Below are 25460 nucleotides of genomic sequence, written 5' to 3'. Positions count from 1 at the left end.
GTGAACAGTAGCAGTTGTCATGCCAAATAGTCTTGTGTACAGACCAGGGAGAACGACCCTGTGCGCGGCGTGTGAGGTGGAAGTCCTGTCCTGGTGAGTGCTCAGCTGAAGGCCAGGTCTGAGGATTATGCAGCCTGCAGGGACTTGTGACTTGTTATTTCCCAGCAGTCAGACTGAAGGATAGGATTGAGCTATTGTTCTTAAACAGGCCCAGTTGTGATGTTTAATTCTGGACAAGTCACTTCCTGTAAGACACTAAGGGGCGGATTCAATTCTGAAAAACATTGTGGGCGTGAGATTTTTTCCAGAAATCTCAGCTGATTTTTCCTCTCGCCCCATAGAGTTGCTAGAAAAATGGACCTGGGATTTTATTGTAGTAACACTAAAAAAGCACAGCAGAACATCGTGGCTGATTGAATAACCCCCTAAGGACAGGCAGCTGGAGCCCCACTGACATATAAAATTACTATAAGGAGTTAAAACAGGGAGTGGCTGGCTACTACCCACCTTCACCAAGGGATTAATGACCTAAAAATCCCATTGTTCTCCCCCAGGACTGAGTCAGACATTGTGACATGAAAACAGCAAGGGGGGGGGGGGGCGGGGGACAGTTGGCCTTGAGACATAACTACTCTCTTGTACAGTCCCCACTCGAACTCTTGGCCCTTTAAAAAGGCCTGCAGGAGAGGCTATTGGGTGTTTGTGTCATTTTGCTTCTGAAAGTCACTGATGACGGAGTCTCGGCTGTTGGTGTGCTAGGATTACGCATGGGAGTATCAGGATTACTGGGACTTGCTGGCTCTGCTGAAGAGTAGCTCAATAAGACTTCTGTGGCCCTACTCCATCATATAACATCTGGATCGGCTGGGCATTAATCACGGACAGTGTGGGAAAGTTCTGGGAAGTCTAGAGGTAAACTTGTGTATATTGGGACCTGTTGGCTTGGTTTATGTTTGTGTGGCGGGCATCTTTAAATGGTCTCCGGACCGGGAGGAGTTTAAAACCAGCTCTAGGCGCCACATGTATAAAGTGATTCTTTAAAGTATATTTAGCAAATTAAAAATGCATTTTAAAGTGTGCGCCGCCGCCCTGGGAAAGGAATACCCGGCGCTACCTCAGTGAAAGGGTTAATCCTACTAGTGCCAGGGAGAGGAAAATGTTAAATGAGTCAATGAATGTATATATTTAGTGTATTGGCGATGCAGCACCGGTAATTAATTGTTGCGCAGTGCCACAGGCGTTCGTTCCCGGTGCTAGCTGTCGGCAGTGTAGACCTGCTGTGCAGTGTAACTGTGTGTATTTAAAGTGCATATAATAATGTGTGTTCTAATTAATGTCTGTTGGCGCTGCAGGCCTGGTAGTTTTCTGGCACTATGCGCCAGAACTGTAAAAATGTGTAAAATGTAATTTAAACTAAAAGTGTATTTATAAAATGTAATTACTCTGTCCCTGATGGGTACTGTACAGCAGGGGATGCAGGAGCAGCCCTGCAGTCTTAAAGGGGCAGGAGGCTGAATTACCTTCTGCCAGATTAGCGCTCTCATACTGTATATATGGCCCTGTTTGACCATGTTTTGTATTATACCATCTAGGTTACACTAGTGTGTCGTTGTCCTTGTAAGGACTACATGAGCTAATAAAACATCACTGCTTCAAGGTCAGACCTCCAGAGAGCAGCGCTCTCTTCTCAACAGACGGTACCAACAGAACCAACATCTCTGTCCTATGATTAGTGCAGGAAAGCTGGGCTAATGGTCTAGCTGGCGACATTATAGGACAAGGCAACTGCAGCTGAGCGATCAGAGGCAAGGCACTAGCCACGCAACCCAGGGTGGAGTCGCCCCTAGCGGATCTGGATTATCATTTCTAACTTGCCCTAAATTTGAGCACAATGTTGGAAATATTAATGAGCACTTGCAAGCATTTGAAAAGACCTGCAGACTGCATGCTGTAGCCAGAGTGGAATGGGTCAAGCATTTGGTGCCCACACTGCAAGTACATGCATACTCTACATACTGTAGAGTGTCTACAGAGGACTGTGCGGACTATGATATAGTAAAAAGGGCTATCATTAATCGTTACGATATTACCCCAGAGACACATCTACAGAAGTTCCAGGACCTTGCCAAGAACCTCCACGCCACCCATGAGGAGTTTGCTAACCTGCTGTGGGAGTCTGGGAGGAGATGGCGCCCACACTGTGTAGAAGGTCATAGACTTTGTGCCATGAGCAGTTTCACCGTTGGTGGATCAGTGTGTGGCTTTTAGGCCACATTGGTAGAAGCGCCAGATTAACAGCCAACACAAACAGACTGTATAATCAGGGGCACACCCCTTTTCTACTCTCCCCCCAAAAGCATGTATTAAACCATCCGGGTACCTTTCACCAACCACCTGTCCCTGTGAGTTATGAGAGACCACCAGAGTCCAGGTTGGAGAAGTGCTACAGCTGCAGGAAAACCGGTCAGCTGAGGAGAAACTGTCCCACAGCCTCAGCACACCAGACTCGTGCCCCTAAGTCAAGTCCTGGGCCCGGTTGACTTCTTTAACTGGCAAATGTGAGCCTGTAGAGACTGTTTCCACCCCTGCCACCCAGTGTGGTGTGATTTGAAGGTGTTTTGGAGGACAAAGTCACTTGTTTTGGCAAAGGACCCCCTAAAAATATGTGGAGGAACCTACAGCCTGTCCAAGTGGGACCGCTGCAGGGAGAAGGACTTTGAGGCCCCTGAGTCTCTCTCACTGTAGTAAGCCCCCATCTTATTGTTCCTGCCGCCGTATTGCAAGGTCGCACTGCCAAAGTTACTGTGGCAGATGGACTGGAAAAGGAAGTACCAGTAGCAAGCATGTATCTGGACTGGGTAGATGACCAGCAATTGCGAGATGCTGCCATTACAGATGGCCTCCCAATCGATGTGCTCTTGGACAACAATGTTGAGGGTGGAATTGTGACCGCATTTCTCAATTCCACGAGCTGCCAGACTACACTCTTCACAATCTATACCTGCATTACCCAACCCAGAGGAAAAGACCACAGCTGCTGGACAACAGCCATCACCACAAATGAAAAATAACCTTGTGGTGCTAGGAATGGCAGTAGTTAGAGGACACCTAGTGCAAGAGGTCTGCAGTCCTCAAAAATAAACAAAATGTAACAAAAGAAATGTGTGCACTGGTGAATAAATAATTAACTAATAAATTGTGAATTAGATCCACAGTCCTTTTTGTAAACAAGAATTAAAAAGCAAAACACTGCATATGTGGCCAATAAAAAATCACATATAAAATAATAAGAATGCAAATGGATTCAATGATAAACAACCACTCTGCATGCAATTCTATATCCACATTCATCTGCAAACTCCTCAGATAGATGGATATTAAATGCTTCGGTTTCTTCCCACACTCCAAAAACATACTGGTAAGTTAATTGGCTGCTATTAAATTAGATCCTGTTCGTCACGTCCATGCTCTAGGGCACAGGTTTCAGCTTTCACTGGATTTACCGCTTTCACCCCATTGTCTATTTAGGCCATTATTAGCTGGGTTGATATTTGTATTTGCTTATTTGGTCCTGTAATGTTTGCCAACTGTACAGTGCTGCAGACCATTATTGTACCCTATAGATAAAGGATAATAATTGGTGACAATCGATGCCAGTCTCTGGGGCTGGAGGGCTGTGGTTCTCCAGCATTGTTTTCCCATCAATGTGTTGGAGCTCAAAGCAGTTCTAAACACCCTGTAGGTCAACCGTTTCTGTAAGGAAGGGCCACAACGGTGCATTCAGACAACCGTGACGTACATAAATCACCAGGGGACACCAAGAGTCTTGGCATTGAGGGAGATTGCAGAAATCTTCTGTTGGATGGTACAGTGTGTACTAGCCATTTCGGCAGGCTACATTCTAGACGTAGAGACTGTGAGGCAGACTTCCTCAGTAGACAGGCTCTTCATCCCGGAGATATTCCAGCAGCTGGTGCGAAGGTGGAGACAGCCAGACATTGACTTGACAGCGTCGAGATTGAACCACAAGGTGGAGCACTTCTGCTCCAGGATGCTGTGTATGTTCAGTGGACAATCAATCTCGATTACCTGTTCATACCAGCAGCCAAGCTTCTGCAGGTCCTAAAAATAGTAAAGAGAGAAGGCCTTTGGAGATTCTTGTAGCATCGAACTGGCACAGGAGGTCTTTGTACTCCAACATCCTCAACATAGCAGAGGGTCCAGCGTGGCAACTGCCATTAAGACCAGACCTCTTAAATCAGGGCCCCTTATTCTAAACAAATTTTACCCTTGACTGGCTTTAAGGGTATGGCTGTTGAAGCCATGAGTCTTAAGGCCAATGGGTTTTCCAATAGAGTAGTTCAGACCATGATCAAGGCTTGCAAGCCTATGTCTGCCCTTAATTACCACATCTCTTGGTGTGAATTAAAAGGGTTCTTTCAGGCTGGACATTTCTGCAGGATGGTTTGGAGGGGGGGATTAAAACTTAGTTTGTTGAAGGTCCAGGTCTCTGACCTTTCAGTTTTATTTCAAACAAAACCTGGCTCTTTTGCCTGAGGTTCAGACCTTCTTACGGAGTGTGCAGCTTCCCTACACCCCTCCAGTGGCTCTGTGGGATCTGAATTTGGTGCTAACCTACTTGCAGCACCCTCCCTTTCAATTGGTTTGTTCGGTACACTTAAAATTCCTCGCCTGAAGGACAGTCTCAATGTTGGCCGTCACTTCTGCTAGGATTTTTGGAGAGCGGTGCTTATGACCAAGCCTTTGTTTCAACCCAAAGTCTCTAGGTTCCACCTGAATGTTGTTTTGTCCTTGAGAACTTATGTGGACAGAAGCGAAGACTTGCGCAGGATGGGTGACCTGTTGGTCCTTTATGATGTTCATAAGAGAGGTTGGTCGTCCTCTAAACAGACCATTGGCTGGTGAATTACTTCGGTAATTTGCCAAGTTTACATTGGAGTGGGATTATCTGTCCTCGAACATTCTTTAGAAAATGTTTCTTTTTTTTTTTACTTCACTCATTTTGGATTAAAAGCTTACAATACTGATACTACAAGCACCAGCATGCCGAGACTGTTCATGGCAGCCTGGACTTCCTGGGACCTGTAGTTCACCAATGTAAAATAGTGTTTTATTAATTTTTATTTTTATTTTTTTTGCCCTAGTTGTGTCAGCATGGGGCTGGGTACCTCTAGAGATGGGAGCTGCATTTTTTTGTGTGGACTACACCTCCCTAGGGAAACAGCCTGGGGCTGGTTGTCATCATGACAGAGGTACCCCCTGTGGCGGGTTCCTCTGCTATGATACCACCAGCCCCGGCTCGCTGGCTGGCTGAGAATCAGGGGGACCCCACGCTGTTTGTCCCTCCTACTTTTCTCTGGTCAGTACTAGGGTTACTGGGGAAGGGTTGTTCTTTTTTCAATGTTTATTCCCCCCACCACACGCACAGTTTACTGCTTGCGGGACCTTCTCGCATTGTTGTTTTAATGCTGGCCGTGTGACTGTCAACGTTTTGACTGTCTGCAATCACAATGTCGGTATTTTTATCTGTGTAGGTATTTTCTACATGTAGTTATTTAGCCTGTGGTATTTTCACCGTCTGAAATGTGACTACCACCGGCCTGACTGTATCAGCCCTTGGATCTCCAGCGAGGCAAGAGGAACCTTAGGAAAATCACTTCCTCCATCATAGTGCGACTTTGGGCGCCCTCAAGTGGTTGGCTGGGAAGTCATTATATGCAGTGGGTGGTTAAGATGGAGATCTGAAGGTTTACCAGGCTGGTCTGTGCACTAATAAACTACTTTTCATCACTTTTTCTAATGCGCATAACAAAATAAACTGAAAACTTAACACCAGATATTAGTTTATGGAATTTAAATATATAAAATACTTCTTTTCCCTACACAAAGAACGGTTGTGGGGTATGTTGGTTTTTGAAATAGAGATGGCATAGTAACAAATACAAGTGTACAGTCTATAAACTTGTCTTATGCAGAATGTACTGCACTAACTCCTACCCCTCCCCTGGATGAAATGTGACCTCCCTGCAGTGTGCAAGGTAGCTAGCCGCTCCCATTCACTCTTCTTCTCTAAGAACGGGCCCAGCAGGCTGGTGGTCGCAGGTCAAGGCCCAACAGCTCCATGTTGCCCACCACTGCCTTAAAATAACAATATACAAAAAAAAAATCTACATTTTTACCTGTACCTTAAGGAGCTTGCCAAGTATACACTAAGGCAGGCAATTCACTAATTCTAGTTACATTAATAGAAGATATATTTAGGGTACTTGTATTTATGGGTTTACAAAAAAGATACAGCATTGTTTTCTGCATTTATTAGACAGTGTGATGATGGTTTTCTATGAAGTGTTTCCTGGCTGAAAAAAATAGAGTAACCCTAACCTTAAAGTGCAGAGGAATGAACAGAGCCTGTGACAGTCGGCATATTCTGTATCCAAGTTTGGGTGACTAGAGATTGGTTTGAACCGTCAAGTATTCTGCATGTTGCCAATTTCATGCAGGGATGTGAATAAAACCAGAGCAGAACTTTTGTTACTATCACAAAGCTTCAAGTATATTTCATTTGTTGTTCTATATTTACAATCGCCGTAGTGCTGCGAGGAGTATACACGACGCTGCTTTTCTGATATCAGCTCCTAGATCTGTCAATATAAGACTTTCTGGGTATCATTATATTCCATAACCTGAGAGGTGCGCCCATACACGAGAGCATTCAATTACATACAATAGAAAAAAAAAAACAAATGTGTTAGTTGGGGTATTCTGGGATGTTGATTAATAAAAACGTAATTCTTTATTAAAGTTCTTTAAAATACACATTATATGGACAAAAGTATTCTGATGCTCGACCATTACACCAATAGGGACATTGTATTCAGATACATATACTTTAATATGGAGTCGGTCCCCCTTTTGCAGGGATAACAGCTTCCATTCTTGGAAGGCTCCACAAGATGTTGGAGTGTTTCTGTGGAAATTTGTGCCCCTTCATTCTGTAGAGCAGTGGTTCCCAAACTTTTGCAGTTCACGGCACCCTTAGAGTCTCCAAATTTTTTCAAGGCACCCCTCCAAAATAATTACTGAGCAGTCCTGTTTTAGAAGTAGTTGGGTCAAAAAATTGTAATAAGTATTTAGGTCACGACAAAAATACTTATTTAGTTGTATGCAAAAATGCCCCTCTGCATCCAGAGACACTGCCCCCTCTGCATCCAGGGACACTGCCCCCTCTGCATCCAGGGACACTGCCTCCTCTGCATCCAGGCACTCTGCCCCCTCTGTCCCCCCCCTCCTCTGCCCTCTGTCACGCTACCCTCTCTCACGCTGCCCCCCTCCTCTGCCCCCAGGCACGCTGCCCCCCTCCTCTACCCCCAGGCACGCTGCCCCCTCTGCAGCCCTCTGTCACGCTGCCCCATCTGCAGCCCTCTGTCACGCTGCCCCCCTCTGCTGCCCGCTGTCCCCCTCCGCTGTCACACTGTCCCCCTCTGCTGCCTGCTGTCCCCCTCCGCTGTCACACTGTCCCCCTCTGCTGCCACCTGTCCCCCTCCGCTGCCACCTGTCCCCCTCCGCTGCCACCTGTCCCCCTCTGCTGCCACCTGTCCCCCTCCGGTGCCACCTGTCCCCCTCCGCTGCCACACTGTCCCCCTCTGCTGCCACCTGTCACCCTGTCCCCCTCCGGTGCCACCATCCTTTTCACTCTGCCCCACGCCAGACATAAAAAAAAAGAGAAGACAGAAACTTACCAATCAGCGCGGCGCCGGGACCCAGCAGCCTCCTCTCTCCTGCAGCTGTCACTGAATATAGACGACGGTAACAAGCTGCTGCGGGAGAGAGGAGGCTGCTGGGTCCCGGCGCCGCGCTGATTGGTAAGTTTCTGTCTTCTCTTTTTTTTTATGTCTGGCTCGCGGCACCCCTGGGAGCCGCGGCGCACACTTTGGGAACCGCCGCTGTAGAGCATTTATGAGGTCAGGCACTGATATAGGACGAGAAGGTCTGGCTCACAATCTTCGTCACAGTTCATCCCAAAGGTGTTCGATGGGGTTGAGGTCAGGGCTCTGTGTGGGTCAGTACAGTTCTTTCACACCAACCTCATCAAACCCTGTCTTTGTAGTCCTTGCATTGTGCACTGGGGCACAGTCATGTTGGAATAGAAAAGGGCCTTCCCCAAACTATTGCCACAAAGTTGGAAATATAGCATTGTCCAAAATGACTTTGTATGCTGAAGTATTAAGATTGCCCCTCATCGGAGATAAAGGGCCTAGACCAAATCCTGAAAAACAGCCCCATACTATTATACCTTCTCCACCAAACTTCACAGTGGGCATAATGCAGTAAGGTAATGTCCTCCCGGCATCTGCCAAACCCAGGCTTGCCCATCTGACTGTCGAACAGAGAAGCGTGATTCGTCACTCCACAGAACACGTTTCCACTGCTCCACAGTCCAGTTTTGTGTTTACATTAATGCCAGTGGAAGTTCGTAACTCTTTAGCTAAAGAATCGGCAAGGCGTTGGCGTCTTTTATGCACCATGTGCCTTAGTGTCGTTGACCCCGCTCTGTGATTTTACGTGGTTTTCCGCTTCGTGGCTGAGTTGCTGTTGTTCCTATACTCTTCCACTTTCTAATAATATCACTTACAGTTGACTGTGGGATATACAGCAGGGGTGAAATGTCACAAACCGTCTTATTACAAAGGTGACATCTATCACAGTACCACGCTTGTCACTGAGCTCTTCAGAACGACCCTTATTGTATCACAAATGTTTGTACATGGAGACTGCATGGCTGGTGCTTGATTTTATACACCTCTGGCAACGGGTCTGATTGAAACACCTCAATTCAATAATTAACAGATGTGGCCAAATACTTTTGTCCATAAAGTGTAGGTATACCCTGGTTCCTGAAAAGTGTAATTGTGATGGTATTATACTTATAGGGGCAGATTCAATTTACCAGGTTACTATATAAAGTAATGCTGCCTGCACTCTTTTACTTACTATTATAATAGCTTAAATTACAATTATATAAGAAGTGGATCCTCCGTGGTCTGATCTGTCACTGTGGATGAGGCTGCTTCTATAGCAGCTGAAGAAACAAATATAGACCTATCTCTGCTTACAAATTATTACTTTAACACACATATCAATGTCTGTTGCCACTTTCTTTAATAAAGTTAATCTGCAATTTTTAAATTCTTTTGTTTGCACATTATAAGTATTATAACATCATAATTTTACAATATTGTTTCTTTGCTTTGTTACTTTTCAGGAACCAGGATATATTTAAAATAATAAAGAATTAAGTTTTATTAATCAACATCCCAGCGTGCCCCAGATAACCCATTTCCTTGTTTTTCTCTTTTGTATGTAAAATGATGAAGTGTCTCGTCCTTGTCAGTGTTTTCTTTCCTGTTGGTTCGGACGTTCTAAAATAGTTATCAATAGTATAGTCTAGAATTTGTAAGAGGAATACTGTGAAATAAATGTATAAAATAATATTTTTGGACACTTGGCTAAACAAAGTTTAATCTAAGTCAAGGTAACCATGGGTGTGATTGGACCATATATCCTGCATCTTCCAGAGGATGTCTCCAAATGTAAAACTTTGCAGTAAATAGACTTGCAATAGCTTAAACTGGTGGCCGGTGTCCTTAAAAGTACTGAGGAACGGATGTAGGAAAACTCACCATATGCTGTGTGAGAAGTGCCCCCATCTGGGTACAGCCATATTTTATGTTATGTATTTTACAACTAAGAAAACCACAGGCCCAGTGTCTTGTCCACAGCTTACAGCCGGATCCTACCAGCATTTCCCATGCACTATAAGTGGATGACTTGACCTAATATGGGCCAAGTAACCGCATTTTACTAACAAAAAGGGTGACAGAAGCGCTCACTGTGAGAATCACTATGATACTTTTGCAGGCGTCGCACATGTCCTTATGAACGGGTGAAGGATGACTCCTCTGACTCCTTTTATTAGACCACTGTGGTTTCTCTGTGCTACTTTACAATGTCTTAGAGGTGCAGCATGACCATAGCCTTCCCCTGGTGACGCTGCCTGCTCCCACTAGGTCATATGCTGAACAATTCCCAGACATTATGGTCCAAGAAATATTTTCGTACCTAGTTGATAATGCGTTTTCCTCAGGCTGCCATGTCAACATCACCATAGCGGCTGCCCTTTGTGGAACATCAAAGCCGTCTTTATTATATCTCCTGTTCTATATGCCCCAGACAGTCCCTGAGCACCCTGGCCATGATAGACAACATATTATTACAATGGATGTTATACCTAACTCGCTCCCAGCAGCATGTTCATTAAACCTGCTTATGCTGCAGTTCCTATTTGTACAAAATGTTCCCTTTTAGAAAAGAAAAATGTGATTTCAAGAAAGAGGGAAAAGACAATTTTAAAGTTATATATTTCTCAACAACTAGTGAAACTTCAGTTGTTTGTTTATGATTTTCTCTGTGTTTCAGTAGAAAACATGCCCATTATTCAGATCAAGCAGGAAGGTTCACCCACCAATCTCCAATCACAAGTTTGTGTTGTGGAAACTGATGTTAACACTGATAATTCCTGTACGAAACAAACATTCCAGACCTTGTGCAAGAAACGTGGGAAAGCAGTAAAGTCATCCAGTACAAGCAGAAATCCTCCACACGCCGATGCTAAGACAAATGAAGTGACAAAAGTGGGTGCTAGAGAGAGCATTAACCCTGAACAAACATTAAAAATACTAAACTCCAGCGAACAAGGTAAAACAGACGCGGGGAAGTCTCCGAAGAAACTCTTTGACTGTCTGAGATGTGAGAAGAGCTTTAACTGTAGATCTCACCTTATTATGCATCAGAGAGTGCACACTCGAGAGAGACCATATGTGTGTGAGTGTGGGAAAACCTTCACTCAGAGTTCTAACCTGTTCAGACATCAGAGAGGCCATCGGGGTGAGAGGCCTTATGTCTGCACAGAGTGTGGGAAAACCTTCACTCAGAGCTCGTACCTTATCATCCATCAAAGGACACACACAGGAGAAAGACCTTATGCATGTGGCGATTGTGGCAAAAGTTTCCGTGTAAACTCCACACTCGTTAGACATCAGAGGGTTCATGTGGGGGAAAAGCCATATATTTGTAACAAATGTGGGAAAAGCTTTACTCAGAGTTCCTACCTTCACATTCACCATAAAACCCACACAGCAGAGCGGCCCTTCACTTGTAATCAGTGTGGCAAAAGCTTCAAAGTCAACTCCTCTCTACTCCGACATCATAGGCTGCATCTCGGTGAGGAAACCTATTCGTGCAACGTGTGTGACAAAGAGTTCCCAGAGCTGGCCAGACTCGTCTCCCATCAAAAAACTCATAACAGCTCGGAGGGAAGAGCAGAAATGCTGCAGACTTGTGAGGAGGGATTACTTTATAAATGGGACCAGTGACTCTCATTGTTTTATAATAGAACATCTGGTGTTCAGACATTAGCCATTAAATATCTTTAATAGAACATTTGATTATTCTGCGATATAATCATTTCTGCCATTTCCAGTCCTGTCTGCCCCCCTCCCAAATATTTATTTTTAATGTTTTACATCTCTTTATCCCAGTTTATAGGAGAAACCTATGTACCTGCACATATAGCAAATGTTAAAATGTTTACAGGGATTAAATATATACAAATGCTGATTAGATTCTAACTTTTGTACAAAAACATAGATATTGACTATGTAAAAACTGTCTAAAAGGTGTAAATGAGAAATAAAAGTGAAAAATGAAAGATGCACCATCATTATTTAATGCAAAGTCCCTGTAGCTTCAGGAACACTTATATAAAGTAGCAACGCATTGTCTGAATATAGGAAAATAGTTTCTCCTACTTCCTAAAATGTGACTTCCAAAAAGAAATCTGTGTATTTGAATGGAAGTTAAAGATGTGCTGTATATTATTATCTTTCAGCATCAGATGTCAAATATAAATGATGGATTGTGTTGTGTGTCTTCTAGCTGTACCCAGAAATTATAGCTCCACTTCCACTTGTCAATGGGATCTCTTAAATATGGGCATAGCAGTGTATCAATGGGCTTTTCACCATTGTATTTACCAATATTTTCATAAACAACAATGCATTTTATTTTAATTGCTAGAAAATGCCTGATCAGATAAGCTAAATACATATTAAAGGACGTGGAAGTAACAGTTGCTGCTTAAATAGTTAGGTCATACAGTGAGATATTTAAGGGCACATTTACATATAATGGCCATGGTGGGTTACCATGGTCAAACTTCCATAGTACTGCATGTAAAATACAGCTGTCACAGGGACCATGGACTACTTTGAAAACTGCTCATGTTTGTTCACATCTGAATGTGTTTAAGGCCTGTATAATGTAAAACGCGTGCAAACATTGTGGCGAGTACAAGGGCTTGCTCATCTTCCTTTTAATAAAGATTTTAACCATGATTTATATTTGTAGCTTGCATGTATCTAACAGATTGAGTCACTACTTTCTCACACTCCTAGGGGTATATTTACTAAACTGCGGGTTTGACAAAGTGGAGATGTTGCCTATAGCAACCAATCAGATTCTGTCATTTTGTAGAATGCACTAAATAAATAACTAGAATCTGATTGGTTGCTATAGGCAACATCTCCACTTTGTCAAACCCACAGTTTAGTACATATACCCCCTAGAATGCAATGTCTAACACTTGGTATTTAGCACATCTTTTTTCTATAAGGTTTGATTGAATTTTAAAGCCTGCTAAGATACTGCTCCCCAGGAACTGGGTTAACGTCTAGTTAAATGTCACATCCATTTCCTGAAGTGAAGTCCTTAGCACTGTTGAGGTTAAACCAACCTTAGGGAGTTTGTGCAATTTGCACCGATTGTCTGAAAAACTCGATTTCAGGAATGACAAGAGCCTTATTTTAAAATTTATTCTTTTTAACAGTTAGTGAAACTTCAGTTGTTTGTTTATGATTTTCTCTGTGTTTCAGTAGAAAACATGCCCATTATTCAGATCAAGCAGGAAGGTTCACCCACCAATCTCCAATCACAAATTTGTTCCATGGAAACTGATGTTAAATCTGAGAAGTTCTGTACGGAACAAACATTCCAGACCTTGTGCAAGAAACGTGGGAAAGCAGTAAAGTCATCCAGTACAAGCAGAAATCCTCCACACGCTGATAAGTCGAATGAAGTGACAAAAGTGGTTGCCAGAGAGAGCATTAACCCTGAACAAACATTAAAAATACTAAACTCCAGTGAACAAGGAGAAACAGACGCGGGGAAGTCTCTAAAGAAACCTTTTGAGTGTCTGAGATGTGAGAAGAGCTTTAAATGTAGATCTCACCTTATTATGCATCATAGAGTGCACACTCGAGAGAGACCATATGTGTGTGAGTGTGGGAAAACCTTCACTCAGAGTTCTAACCTGTTCAGACATCAGAGAGGCCATCGGTACCATAGACTGCAGAGCTTCTCCTGTCCACAGTGTGACAAAGAGTTCCCAGACGTGGCCAGACTCCTCACACATCAAAGCACCCACCACAGCTTGGAAAGAGGAGCAGATGGTTTTGTAGAGACTTGTGCAGGATTCACACATAAATGGGACCAGTAAATCTGAGTGGTTTGTTGTAAATGATCTAACTTTATTAAAGCAATATAATATTATTATGCTATTACTGCCTTTTGGTAGAGCATCTCTCAAAAGAAGGAACTTCTGCATAATTCCATTTACATACCAGTGAGAAGACAGAGATTTCTAGGGTACATTAGAAGAAAGGATTCTGGGTAATGCTGACTTGAACAACGTATCCTGCACATAAATAAAATGTAAAGTAGCAGATGATCCATGTAGGGCTGGTTCCTTGCTTGGCTGGCCTGGAAGCTTCATAACTGCATTCATTGTTTTATGTTCTTGAATGATATAGACAATAATGCTGCCATCAGAATTAAGTCACTTTCCACATTCTCTTTAAAAGATAAATCCAGTTTTTAATAGGAAAAGCCAATGGTACAATCATAAAATCATTGATTTAATTGGAGGTGTTAGAGGAATTATATAGATTAAAAAAAAAAAAAGATTTCACCAAGAAAATAAAAAACTAAAGCTTGTTAGGAGAAATTATTCTCTTGCTCTCAAATTCCTGTCCCACAACCCAATGGGTCAGTGTTTTGTTTATAGAGAGAAGAGATGTAAATGACTAATAAATGGAGCGTAATATCACGGTGAGACCATATTAGTGGTGGACATCACAAATCAGTAATCCCACCCTCCATCTATGATAGAGAAGGTTTTGGCACAAAACAAGAGCAATCTATGTTCTGACGATTTTAGGTGCAACTTATTATTATTATATTAATGACCTTCATAAAGTGTTTGGTTTTCGCTCACAAGAAATGTGTTTTATCGAAGTTTAATTTAACAAAGAATTCACAAATAATGATAATGTATTTCTGACCTGAATGTTTAGAAATGTATTCTTTAAGATGTAGTGTGTCGAATTACTGTCATAATTAACCAATATTTCTGTGCATAGCTTGTTAAAATGTATTAAATAATATTTTATTTCCTTTGTTAAAATTACATACATTGAAACATTCTATTCATGTCCGAATATATCACATCCCCTGAACATAGAGCCGTTAGCCCCCAATTGACAATCAGACACATAAAACATAACAAAAAGTATGAAAAGCAGTTTGATTACACAAAATTCTCTCCAGTTTGTAACAATAAATGAAATGTTGAAAAATTTAAGAACTTGCAATTCTATTATTAGATGCGATGCAGCTGTATCCAAACCTGTGTATTACTGAACACAATTCACCTGAAATAACTGAAGTGTTTATATATAAAAGGGACATTATTTGTGTGTTGTGAGCAGGTGCCGGTCTAGTCTCTGGATCCACTGATATTTACCTGCTGTCTGTAGCTCAGGACAACTATTTGGTGTAAGATATGAATATAAAAGCAACTTGTTATAATTGCCCAGATACTAATAAAATGAGTTTTACGGCATATTAAACGGGTACCAATGGCCCAAACTTTATAGCGTGTGAGATGCAGATTGTTCACTCATATCTGTGGCTTTTCTTATTACATTTTTGATCTGGAGAGTACAGCTCTCAAAGATTATTCCAGGGACTTTGTTTTCTATTTGAAGCTGCACCCCAGCAGGATGATATAGATTTGTGTCTCTGTATATAGTGAGACATGAAGAATACTCTCATACTTGAAGAAAGATTTATGCTGATATTTCAGAAGCAATAGGATCCTTTGTCAAAGATGAATATACAGATATACAGTGCTAGATGAAGCCTTATATGCCCCCACAAAATGCAGTAAAATGGGCTCATGGTAACACACAGTGTGTGTAAAGCAGATATCCCAGTGTGCAAAACATAATAACTTAGGAACTTCTAATCATGAACCTAAGCAGAATTTAATAGTGAAATGAATCCGGTTCATCTAGATCAGAGTTTTCTCTTATCAGTGAAGTCCCAGGAGTAATAGCTCTGCAGTGTCCTCAGGAGACCACAGACTTGCTTTGAGGAATATTCTAGAGCACTCTTTAACAATTCCATGTTTCTACAGAAGATCCAGAAGACCTCTAAAATGTGATGTTTCTTCTGTACTAACTGCATTACCTGCAGCTTTAAGCAAATACATTCTGATGAAACATTTCCTTACATGTACAACCATGTTGCCATTTACCTTTGGTGTCCCTGTGGACTCCTGTACGTTGGGCAAAAAGAAAGTGATTTAATAAAAATAGGATACACGATGGCTGCAAATTATTGTGCACAAAACCAAGGTAGCAGAGTACAGTAAGGGCAGTTTATGTAAATGCATGCGGTGCTTGAATGACCAGTAGTCTCACCATCTAGCTGCTCTGGACTGCCTGCGAATTATCCCTGCTCACCGATAGTACTTTATTTATTGGCATTGCAGCTATATTATATGAAGTTGCAGCCGTATATTAACATTTTTTAATTGTCACTTCTATTTGACATTAAGACTTTTAAAGGAGAAAACAGGCGTTTACATTTAATATGGAAATGTGACTTTTATTAAATATATTTCAAGACATTATTCTCGTGTGTCCAAGATACTTGTATACAAACAGGGTAATACCACTCACAAGCAACACTGTCAAGGTACAAATCAAGCTGGTGCTTGTAGTTTCACAATACGTGGAGCCACAGTTTGGCCAGATCTGCTCTACAGCTTATAAAGAGTGCAAATCAAACTATATCCAGTGAGCTGCAGTTTTGTGGGAGGTGATGAGGTGCCAGGAAGAATGGCCACACTGGTTCAAGCTGGCATGAAGGCGACAGTAAGTCAAATAACCATGTGTTACTGCAGTGGTCTGCAGAGTAGTATCTCTGAGCACACAGCATGTGGAACCCGGTGGTCTGCAGAGTAGTATCTCTGAGCACACAGCATGTGGAACCCGGTGGTCTGCAGAGTAGTATCTCTGAGCACACAGCATGTGGAACCCGGTGGTCTGCAGAGTAGTATCTCTGAGCACACAGCATGAGGAACCCGGTGGTCTGCAGAGTAGTATCTCTGAGCACACAGCATGTGGAACCCAGTGGTCTGCAGAGTAGTATCTCTGAGCACACAGCATGTGGAACCCGGTGGTCTGCAGAGTAGTATCTCTGAGCACACAGCATGTGGAACCCGGTGGTCTGCAGAGTAGTATCTCTGAGCACACAGCATGAGGAACCCGGTGGTCTGCAGAGTAGCATCTCTGAGCACACAGCATGTGGAACCCGGTGGTCTGCAGAGTAGCATCTCTGAGCACACAGCATGTGGAACCCAGTGGTCTGCAGAGTAGTATCTCTGAGCACACAGCATGTGGAACCCGGTGGTCTGCAGAGTAGCATCTCTGAGCACACAGCATGTGGAACCCGGTGGTCTGCAGAGTAGTATCTCTGAGCACACAGCATGTGGAACCCGGTGGTCTGCAGAGTAGTATCTCTGAGCACACAGCATGTGGAACCCGGTGGTCTGCAGAGTAGTATCTCTGAGCACACAGCATGTGGAACCCGGTGGTCTGCAGAGTAGCATCTCTGAGCACACAGCATGTGGAACCCGGTGGTCTGCAGAGTAGTATCTCTGAGCACACAGCATGTGGAGCCCGGTGGTCTGCAGAGTAGCATCTCTGAGCACACAGCATGTGGAACCCGGTGGTCTGCAGAGTAGTATCTCTGAGCACACAGCATGTGGAACCCGGTGGTCTGCAGAGTAGTATCTCTGAGCACACAGCATGAGGAACCCGGTGGTCTGCAGAGTAGTATCTCTGAGCACACAGCATGTGGAACCCGGTGGTCTGCAGAGTAGTATCTCTGAGCACACAGCATGTGGAACCCGGTGGTCTGCAGAGTAGTATCTCTGAGCACACAGCATGTGGAACCCGGTGGTCTGCAGAGTAGCATCTCTGAGCACACAGCATGTGGAACCCGGTGGTCTGCAGAGTAGCATCTCTGAGCACACAGCATGTGGAACCCGGTGGTCTGCAGAGTAGCATCTCTGAGCACACAGCATGTGGAACCCGGTGGTCTGCAGAGTAGCATCTCTGAGCACACAGCATGTGGAACCCGGTGGTCTGCAGAGTAGCATCTCTGAGCACACAGCATGTGGAGCCCGGTGGTCTGCAGAGTAGCATCTCTGAGCACACAGCATGTGGAACCCGGTGGTCTGCAGAGTAGCATCTCTGAGCACACAGCATGTGGAACCCGGTGGTCTGCAGAGTAGTATCTCTGAGCACACAGCATGTGGAACCCGGTGGTCTGCAGAGTAGCATCTCTGAGCACACAGCATGTGGAACCCGGTGGTCTGCAGAGTAGCATCTCTGAGCACACAGCATGTGGAACCCGGTGGTCTGCAGAGTAGTATCTCTGAGCACACAGCATGTGGAACCCGGTGGTCTGCAGAGTAGCATCTCTGAGCACACAGCATGTGGAACCCGGTGGTCTGCAGAGTAGTATCTCTGAGCACACAGCATGTGGAACCCGGTGGTCTGCAGAGTAGTATCTCTGAGCACACAGCATGTGGAACCCGGTGGTCTGCAGAGTAGTATCTCTGAGCACACAGCATGTGGAACCCGGTGGTCTGCAGAGTAGCATCTCTGAGCACACAGCATGTGGAACCCGGTGGTCTGCAGAGTAGTATCTCTGAGCACACAGCATGAGGAACCCGGTGGTCTGCAGAGTAGTATCTCTGAGCACACAGCATGTGGAACCCGGTGGTCTGCAGAGTAGTATCTCTGAGCACACAGCATGTGGAACCCGGTGGTCTGCAGAGTAGTATCTCTGAGCACACAGCATGTGGAACCCGGTGGTCTGCAGAGTAGCATCTCTGAGCACACAGCATGTGGAACCCGGTGGTCTGCAGAGTAGCATCTCTGAGCACACAGCATGTGGAACCCGGTGGTCTGCAGAGTAGCATCTCTGAGCACACAGCATGTGGAACCCGGTGGTCTGCAGAGTAGCATCTCTGAGCACACAGCATGTGGAACCCGGTGGTCTGCAGAGTAGCATCTCTGAGCACACAGCATGTGGAGCCCGGTGGTCTGCAGAGTAGCATCTCTGAGCACACAGCATGTGGAACCCGGTGGTCTGCAGAGTAGCATCTCTGAGCACACAGCATGTGGAACCCGGTGGTCTGCAGAGTAGTATCTCTGAGCACACAGCATGTGGAACCCGGTGGTCTGCAGAGTAGCATCTCTGAGCACACAGCATGTGGAACCCGGTGGTCTGCAGAGTAGCATCTCTGAGCACACAGCATGTGGAACCCGGTGGTCTGCAGAGTAGTATCTCTGAGCACACAGCATGTGGAACCCGGTGGTCTGCAGAGTAGCATCTCTGAGCACACAGCATGTGGAACCCGGTGGTCTGCAGAGTAGTATCTCTGAGCACACAGCATGTGGAACCCGGTGGTCTGCAGAGTAGTATCTCTGAGCACACAGCATGTGGAACCCGGTGGTCTGCAGAGTAGTATCTCTGAGCACACAGCATGTGGAACCCGGTGGTCTGCAGAGTAGCATCTCTGAGCACACAGCATGTGGAACCCGGTGGTCTGCAGAGTAGCATCTCTGAGCACACAGCATGTGGAGCCCGGTGGTCTGCAGAGTAGCATCTCTGAGCACACAGCATGTGGAACCCGGTGGTCTGCAGAGTAGCATCTCTGAGCACACAGCATGTGGAACCCGGTGGTCTGCAGAGTAGTATCTCTGAGCACACAGCATGTGGAACCCGGTGGTCTGCAGAGTAGCATCTCTGAGCACACAGCATGTGGAACCCGGTGGTCTGCAGAGTAGCATCTCTGAGCACACAGCATGTGGAACCCGGTGGTCTGCAGAGTAGCATCTCTGAGCACACAGCATGTGGAACCCGGTGGTCTGCAGAGTAGCATCTCTGAGCACACAGCATGTGGAACCCGGTGGTCTGCAGAGTAGCATCTCTGAGCACACAGCATGTGGAGCCCGGTGGTCTGCAGAGTAGCATCTCTGAGCACACAGCATGTGGAACCCGGTGGTCTGCAGAGTAGCATCTCTGAGCACACAGCATGTGGAACCCGGTGGTCTGCAGAGTAGCATCTCTGAGCACACAGCATGTGGAACCCGGTGGTCTGCAGAGTAGCATCTCTGAGCACACAGCATGTGGAACCCGGTGGTCTGCAGAGTAGTATCTCTGAGCACACAGCATGTGGAACCCGGTGGTCTGCAGAGTAGCATCTCTGAGCACACAGCATGTGGAACCCGGTGGTCTGCAGAGTAGCATCTCTGAGCACACAGCATGTGGAACCCGGTGGTCTGCAGAGTAGCATCTCTGAGCACACAGCATGTGGAACCCGGTGGTCTGCAGAGTAGCATCTCTGAGCACACAGCATGTGGAGCCCGGTGGTCTGCAGAGTAGCATCTCTGAGCACACAGCATGTGGAACCCGGTGGTCTGCAGAGTAGCATCTCTGAGCACACAGCATGTGGAACCCGGTGGTCTGCAGAGTAGTATCTCTGAGCACACAGCATGAGGAACCCGGTGGTCTGCAGAGTAGTATCTCTGAGCACACAGCATGTGGAACCCGGTGGTCTGCAGAGTAGTATCTCTGAGCACACAGCATGTGGAACCCGGTGGTCTGCAGAGTAGCATCTCTGAGCACACAGCATGTGGAACCCGGTGGTCTGCAGAGTAGCATCTCTGAGCACACAGCATGTGGAGCCCGGTGGTCTGCAGAGTAGCATCTCTGAGCACACAGCATGTGGAGCCCGGTGGTCTGCAGAGTAGCATCTCTGAGCACACAGCATGTGGAGCCCGGTGGTCTGCAGAGTAGTATCTCTGAGCACACAGCATGTGGAGCCCGGTGGTCTGCAGAGTAGTATCTCTGAGCACACAGCATGTGGAGCCCGGTGGTCTGCAGAGTAGTATCTCTGAGCACACAGCATGTGGAGCCCGGTGGTCTGCAGAGTAGCATCTCTGAGCACACAGCATGTGGAACCCGGTGGTCTGCAGAGTAGTATCTCTGAGCACACAGCATGTGGAACCCGGTGGTCTGCAGAGTAGCATCTCTGAGCACACAGCATGTGGAACCCGGTGGTCTGCAGAGTAGCATCTCTGAGCACACAGCATGTGGAACCCGGTGGTCTGCAGAGTAGCATCTCTGAGCACACAGCATGTGGAACCCGGTGGTCTGCAGAGTAGCATCTCTGAGCACACAGCATGTGGAACCCGGTGGTCTGCAGAGTAGCATCTCTGAGCACACAGCATGTGGAGCCCGGTGGTCTGCAGAGTAGCATCTCTGAGCACACAGCATGTGGAACCCGGTGGTCTGCAGAGTAGCATCTCTGAGCACACAGCATGTGGAACCCGGTGGTCTGCAGAGTAGCATCTCTGAGCACACAGCATGTGGAACCCGGTGGTCTGCAGAGTAGCATCTCTGAGCACACAGCATGTGGAACCCGGTGGTCTGCAGAGTAGCATCTCTGAGCACACAGCATGTGGAACCCGGTGGTCTGCAGAGTAGCATCTCTGAGCACACAGCATGTGGAACCCGGTGGTCTGCAGAGTAGTATCTCTGAGCACACAGCATGTGGAACCCGGTGGTCTGCAGAGTAGCATCTCTGAGCACACAGCATGTGGAGCCCGGTGGTCTGCAGAGTAGCATCTCTGAGCACACAGCATGTGGAACCCGGTGGTCTGCAGAGTAGTATCTCTGAGCACACAGCATGTGGAACCCGGTGGTCTGCAGAGTAGTATCTCTGAGCACACAGCATGAGGAACCCGGTGGTCTGCAGAGTAGTATCTCTGAGCACACAGCATGTGGAACCCGGTGGTCTGCAGAGTAGTATCTCTGAGCACACAGCATGTGGAACCCGGTGGTCTGCAGAGTAGCATCTCTGAGCACACAGCATGTGGAACCCGGTGGTCTGCAGAGTAGCATCTCTGAGCACACAGCATGTGGAGCCCGGTGGTCTGCAGAGTAGCATCTCTGAGCACACAGCATGTGGAGCCCGGTGGTCTGCAGAGTAGCATCTCTGAGCACACAGCATGTGGAGCCCGGTGGTCTGCAGAGTAGCATCTCTGAGCACACAGCATGTGGAACCCGGTGGTCTGCAGAGTAGTATCTCTGAGCACACAGCATGTGGAGCCCGGTGGTCTGCAGAGTAGTATCTCTGAGCACACAGCATGTGGAGCCCGGTGGTCTGCAGAGTAGCATCTCTGAGCACACAGCATGTGGAACCCGGTGGTCTGCAGAGTAGCATCTCTGAGCACACAGCATGTGGAACCCGGTGGTCTGCAGAGTAGCATCTCTGAGCACACAGCATGTGGAACCCGGTGGTCTGCAGAGTAGCATCTTTGAGCACACAGCATGTGGAACCCGGTGGTCTGCAGAGTAGCATCTCTGAGCACACAGCATGTGGAACCCGGTGGTCTGCAGAGTAGCATCTCTGAGCACACAGCATGAGGAACCCGGTGGTCTGCAGAGTAGCATCTCTGAGCACACAGCATGTGGAACCCGGTGGTCTGCAGAGTAGCATCTCTGAGCACACAGCATGTGGAACCCGGTGGTCTGCAGAGTAGCATCTCTGAGCACACAGCATGTGGAACCCGGTGGTCTGCAGAGTAGTATCTCTGAGCACACAGCATGAGGAACCCGGTGGTCTGCAGAGTAGCATCTCTGAGCACACAGCATGTGGAACCCGGTGGTCTGCAGAGTAGCATCTCTGAGCACACAGCATGTGGAACCCGCTGGTCTGCAGAGTAGCATCTCTGAGCACACAGCATGTGGAACCCGGTGGTCTGCTGCTGTAGCATCTCTGAGCACACAGCATGTGGAACCCAGTGGTCTGCAGAGTAGTATCTCTGAGCACACAGCATGTGGAACCCAGTGGTCTGCAGAGTAGCATCTCTGAGCACACAGCATGTGGAACCCGGTGGTCTGCAGAGTAGCATCTCTGAGCACACAGCATGTGGAACCCGGTGGTCTGCAGAGTAGCATCTCTGAGCACACAGCATGTGGAACCCGGTGGTCTGCAGAGTAGCATCTCTGAGCACACAGCATGTGGAACCCGGTGGTCTGCAGAGTAGTATCTCTGAGCACACAGCATGTGGAACCCGGTGGTCTGCAGAGTAGTATCTCTGAGCACACAGCATGTGGAACCCGGTGGTCTGCAGAGTAGTATCTCTGAGCACACAGCATGTGGAACCCGGTGGTCTGCAGAGTAGCATCTCTGAGCACACAGCATGTGGAACCCGGTGGTCTGCAGAGTAGCATCTCTGAGCACACAGCATGTGGAGCCCGGTGGTCTGCAGAGTAGCATCTCTGAGCACACAGCATGTGGAACCCGGTGGTCTGCAGAGTAGCATCTCTGAGCACACAGCATGTGGAACCCGGTGGTCTGCAGTGTAGCATCTCTGAGCACACAGCATGTGGAACCCGGTGGTCTGCAGAGTAGCATCTCTGAGCACACAGCATGTGGAACCCGGTGGTCTGCAGAGTAGCATCTCTGAGCACACAGCATGTGGAGCCCGGTGGTCTGCAGAGTAGTATCTCTGAGCACACAGCATGTGGAACCCGGTGGTCTGCAGAGTAGCATCTCTGAGCACACAGCATGTGGAACCCGGTGGTCTGCAGTGTAGCATCTCTGAGCACACAGCATGTGGAACCCGGTGGTCTGCAGAGTAGCATCTCTGAGCACACAGCATGTGGAACCCGGTGGTCTGCAGAGTAGCATCTCTGAGCACACAGCATGTGGAACCCGGTGGTCTGCAGAGTAGCATCTCTGAGCACACAGCATGTGGAACCCGGTGGTCTGCAGAGTAGCATCTCTGAGCACACAGCATGTGGAACCCGGTGGTCTGCAGAGTAGCATCTCTGAGCACACAGCATGTGGAACCCGGTGGTCTGCAGAGTAGCATCTCTGAGCACACAGCATGTGGAACCCGGTGGTCTGCAGAGTAGCATCTCTGAGCACACAGCATGTGGAACCCGGTGGTCTGCAGAGTAGCATCTCTGAGCACACAGCATGTGGAACCCGGTGGTCTGCAGAGTAGCATCTCTGAGCACACAGCATGTGGAACCCGGTGGTCTGCAGAGTAGTATCTCTGAGCACACAGCATGTGGAACCCGGTGGTCTGCAGAGTAGTATATCTGAGCACACAGCATGTGGAACCCGGTGGTCTGCAGAGTAGTATCTCTGAGCACACAGCATGTGGAACCCGGTGGTCTGCAGAGTAGTATCTCTGAGCACACAGCATGTCACGTCGCATAGCACACGGCCTGTCACATAGCACACGGCCTGTCGCATAGCACACGGCCTGTCGCATAGCACACGGCCTGTCGCATAGCACACGGCCTGTCGCATAGCACACGGCCTGTCGCATAGCACACGGCCTGTCGCATAGCACACGGCATGTCACAAAGCACACGGCATGTCACAAAGCACACAGCATGTCACGTCGCATAGCACACGGCCTGTCACAAAGCACACGGCATGTCACAAAGCACACGGCATGTCACAAAGCACACGGCATGTCACGTCGCATAGCACACGGCATGTCACAAAGCACACATCAAGTTGATAATGAATTCAGTGTACTCCAAAGGTCTCCACAGTCTACATATATGTACTGTATATAAATATCAGCAGAATCATGCTAATAGGTAATAGCATGATTACACAAATAGGTATTTTTATTGTGTATAAATACCAAATGACAACCTCTTCATATCTGGGGCTTCACACTCTTCTGAGCAGACAGATTCTTACATTTTGGTGATCTGACAATTTCACTGGGAATAACTTTTTTCATAAATCTACACATGTAAATGTTATATTGTTTTATTTCAGGAGAGATATGGCTGTAGCATACTATATTATGTATCATTTTATTTTATGAACCTAATATGGACTAATAATGTGAATGGAAAAAAATAATACACTTTATCATGATTCGTACCATAGTTTTTTTCACTCAGTTAGTGCAACCTCAAATACCCAGAATATAAACCACCATATCAAAGAACATAGTGATCTAGTTCTGGGATCCAGAAACAAAGGTGGGGATAGGTTCTCTCCTGCTGATATGAGACGCATCAGAAGTGTAGAATTGTAAGCTTGGAAGAGAGGGCCTAAGGGTGTAGGGTCAGGTGACATGGTCACATGATGCCTCGCAGGGTTAGAGAGGTTTTTATATGACTTTTTTTAGCAAACATTTCTACAGCTTTTTGTATTTTTACTTGTGGTAGGAGCTATGCAGTGAGGTAAGACTCCGATAGATCACTGACCCTAGTGATGCTGTGCTCCCTATACCAACACTGAATCTGATCTGGACACTCCTTGCACTTCCAGTGGGTCCCCTGCACCGGCGCGGGCTTAATGACAATGCGTATAGGAACGTCCAGGCTCCATTCAGAGGTGACATAGAGCCAATGGCCTTCAGTAAATCTTCTGTGTTTAAACATAACACAATAAGACTTGTCACAGAGGTGAATACAGCAGAATGTTTAAATGTAATCGTCTTAATACCACAAAAGGACAAACGATCTAACTTATTACTGTAACAGTTTCTGCACAGAACATAAAGTATCATCATCAGTTATTTATATAGTGCCACTAATTCCGTAGCGCTGTACATCTTCCTGTACAATCCTTGCTAGAATTGTCTCATTATATTGTTACAGACTGGTGAACTGATAATAACGTTTATAGCAAAGTCTTAGCTGAAATAATTTTCTTTTTCTTTTGTGATGTTAAACCCGCATCAAATCCTAATGTATTATTATTATATGTTATGTTTTTCAATGTCATTAGAAAAGTTTAACTTAATTATAAGTTGATTCTATTCGTATTAGGCTTTTCACTTTCTTCTAATTTATTACTTAAAACAAGGATAATATAGCAGAAATACTGGTGTGTAACAGGGTGGGTTTACAAA

The 25460-nt window shown here is 46.2% G+C and overlaps 1 protein-coding gene across 2 annotated transcripts in view; it reads left to right on the top strand.

Annotated features, from left to right (window-relative positions):
- Positions 1-14779, top strand: part of LOC142139717 (uncharacterized) — a 38887-nt gene extending 24108 nt beyond the window's left edge. Inside the window, exon 6 of one of the 2 annotated variants that reach the window (XM_075197587.1) lies at positions 10501-14779. In XM_075197587.1, the coding sequence (XP_075053688.1) occupies positions 10501-11453 (953 nt within the window). In that variant the 3' untranslated portion in view covers positions 11454-14779. Of the gene's footprint in view, positions 1-10497 lie in introns of both variants that reach the window. The other variant, XM_075197586.1, reaches the window with a different exon arrangement.
- The last annotated feature ends 10681 nt before the right edge of the window (positions 14780-25460 follow it).

The sequence above is a fragment of the Mixophyes fleayi genome, chromosome 2, assembly GCF_038048845.1.
Source record: "Mixophyes fleayi isolate aMixFle1 chromosome 2, aMixFle1.hap1, whole genome shotgun sequence".
NCBI lineage: Eukaryota > Metazoa > Chordata > Amphibia > Anura > Limnodynastidae > Mixophyes > Mixophyes fleayi.
This window is presented reverse-complemented; position numbering and strand designations above follow the sequence as displayed.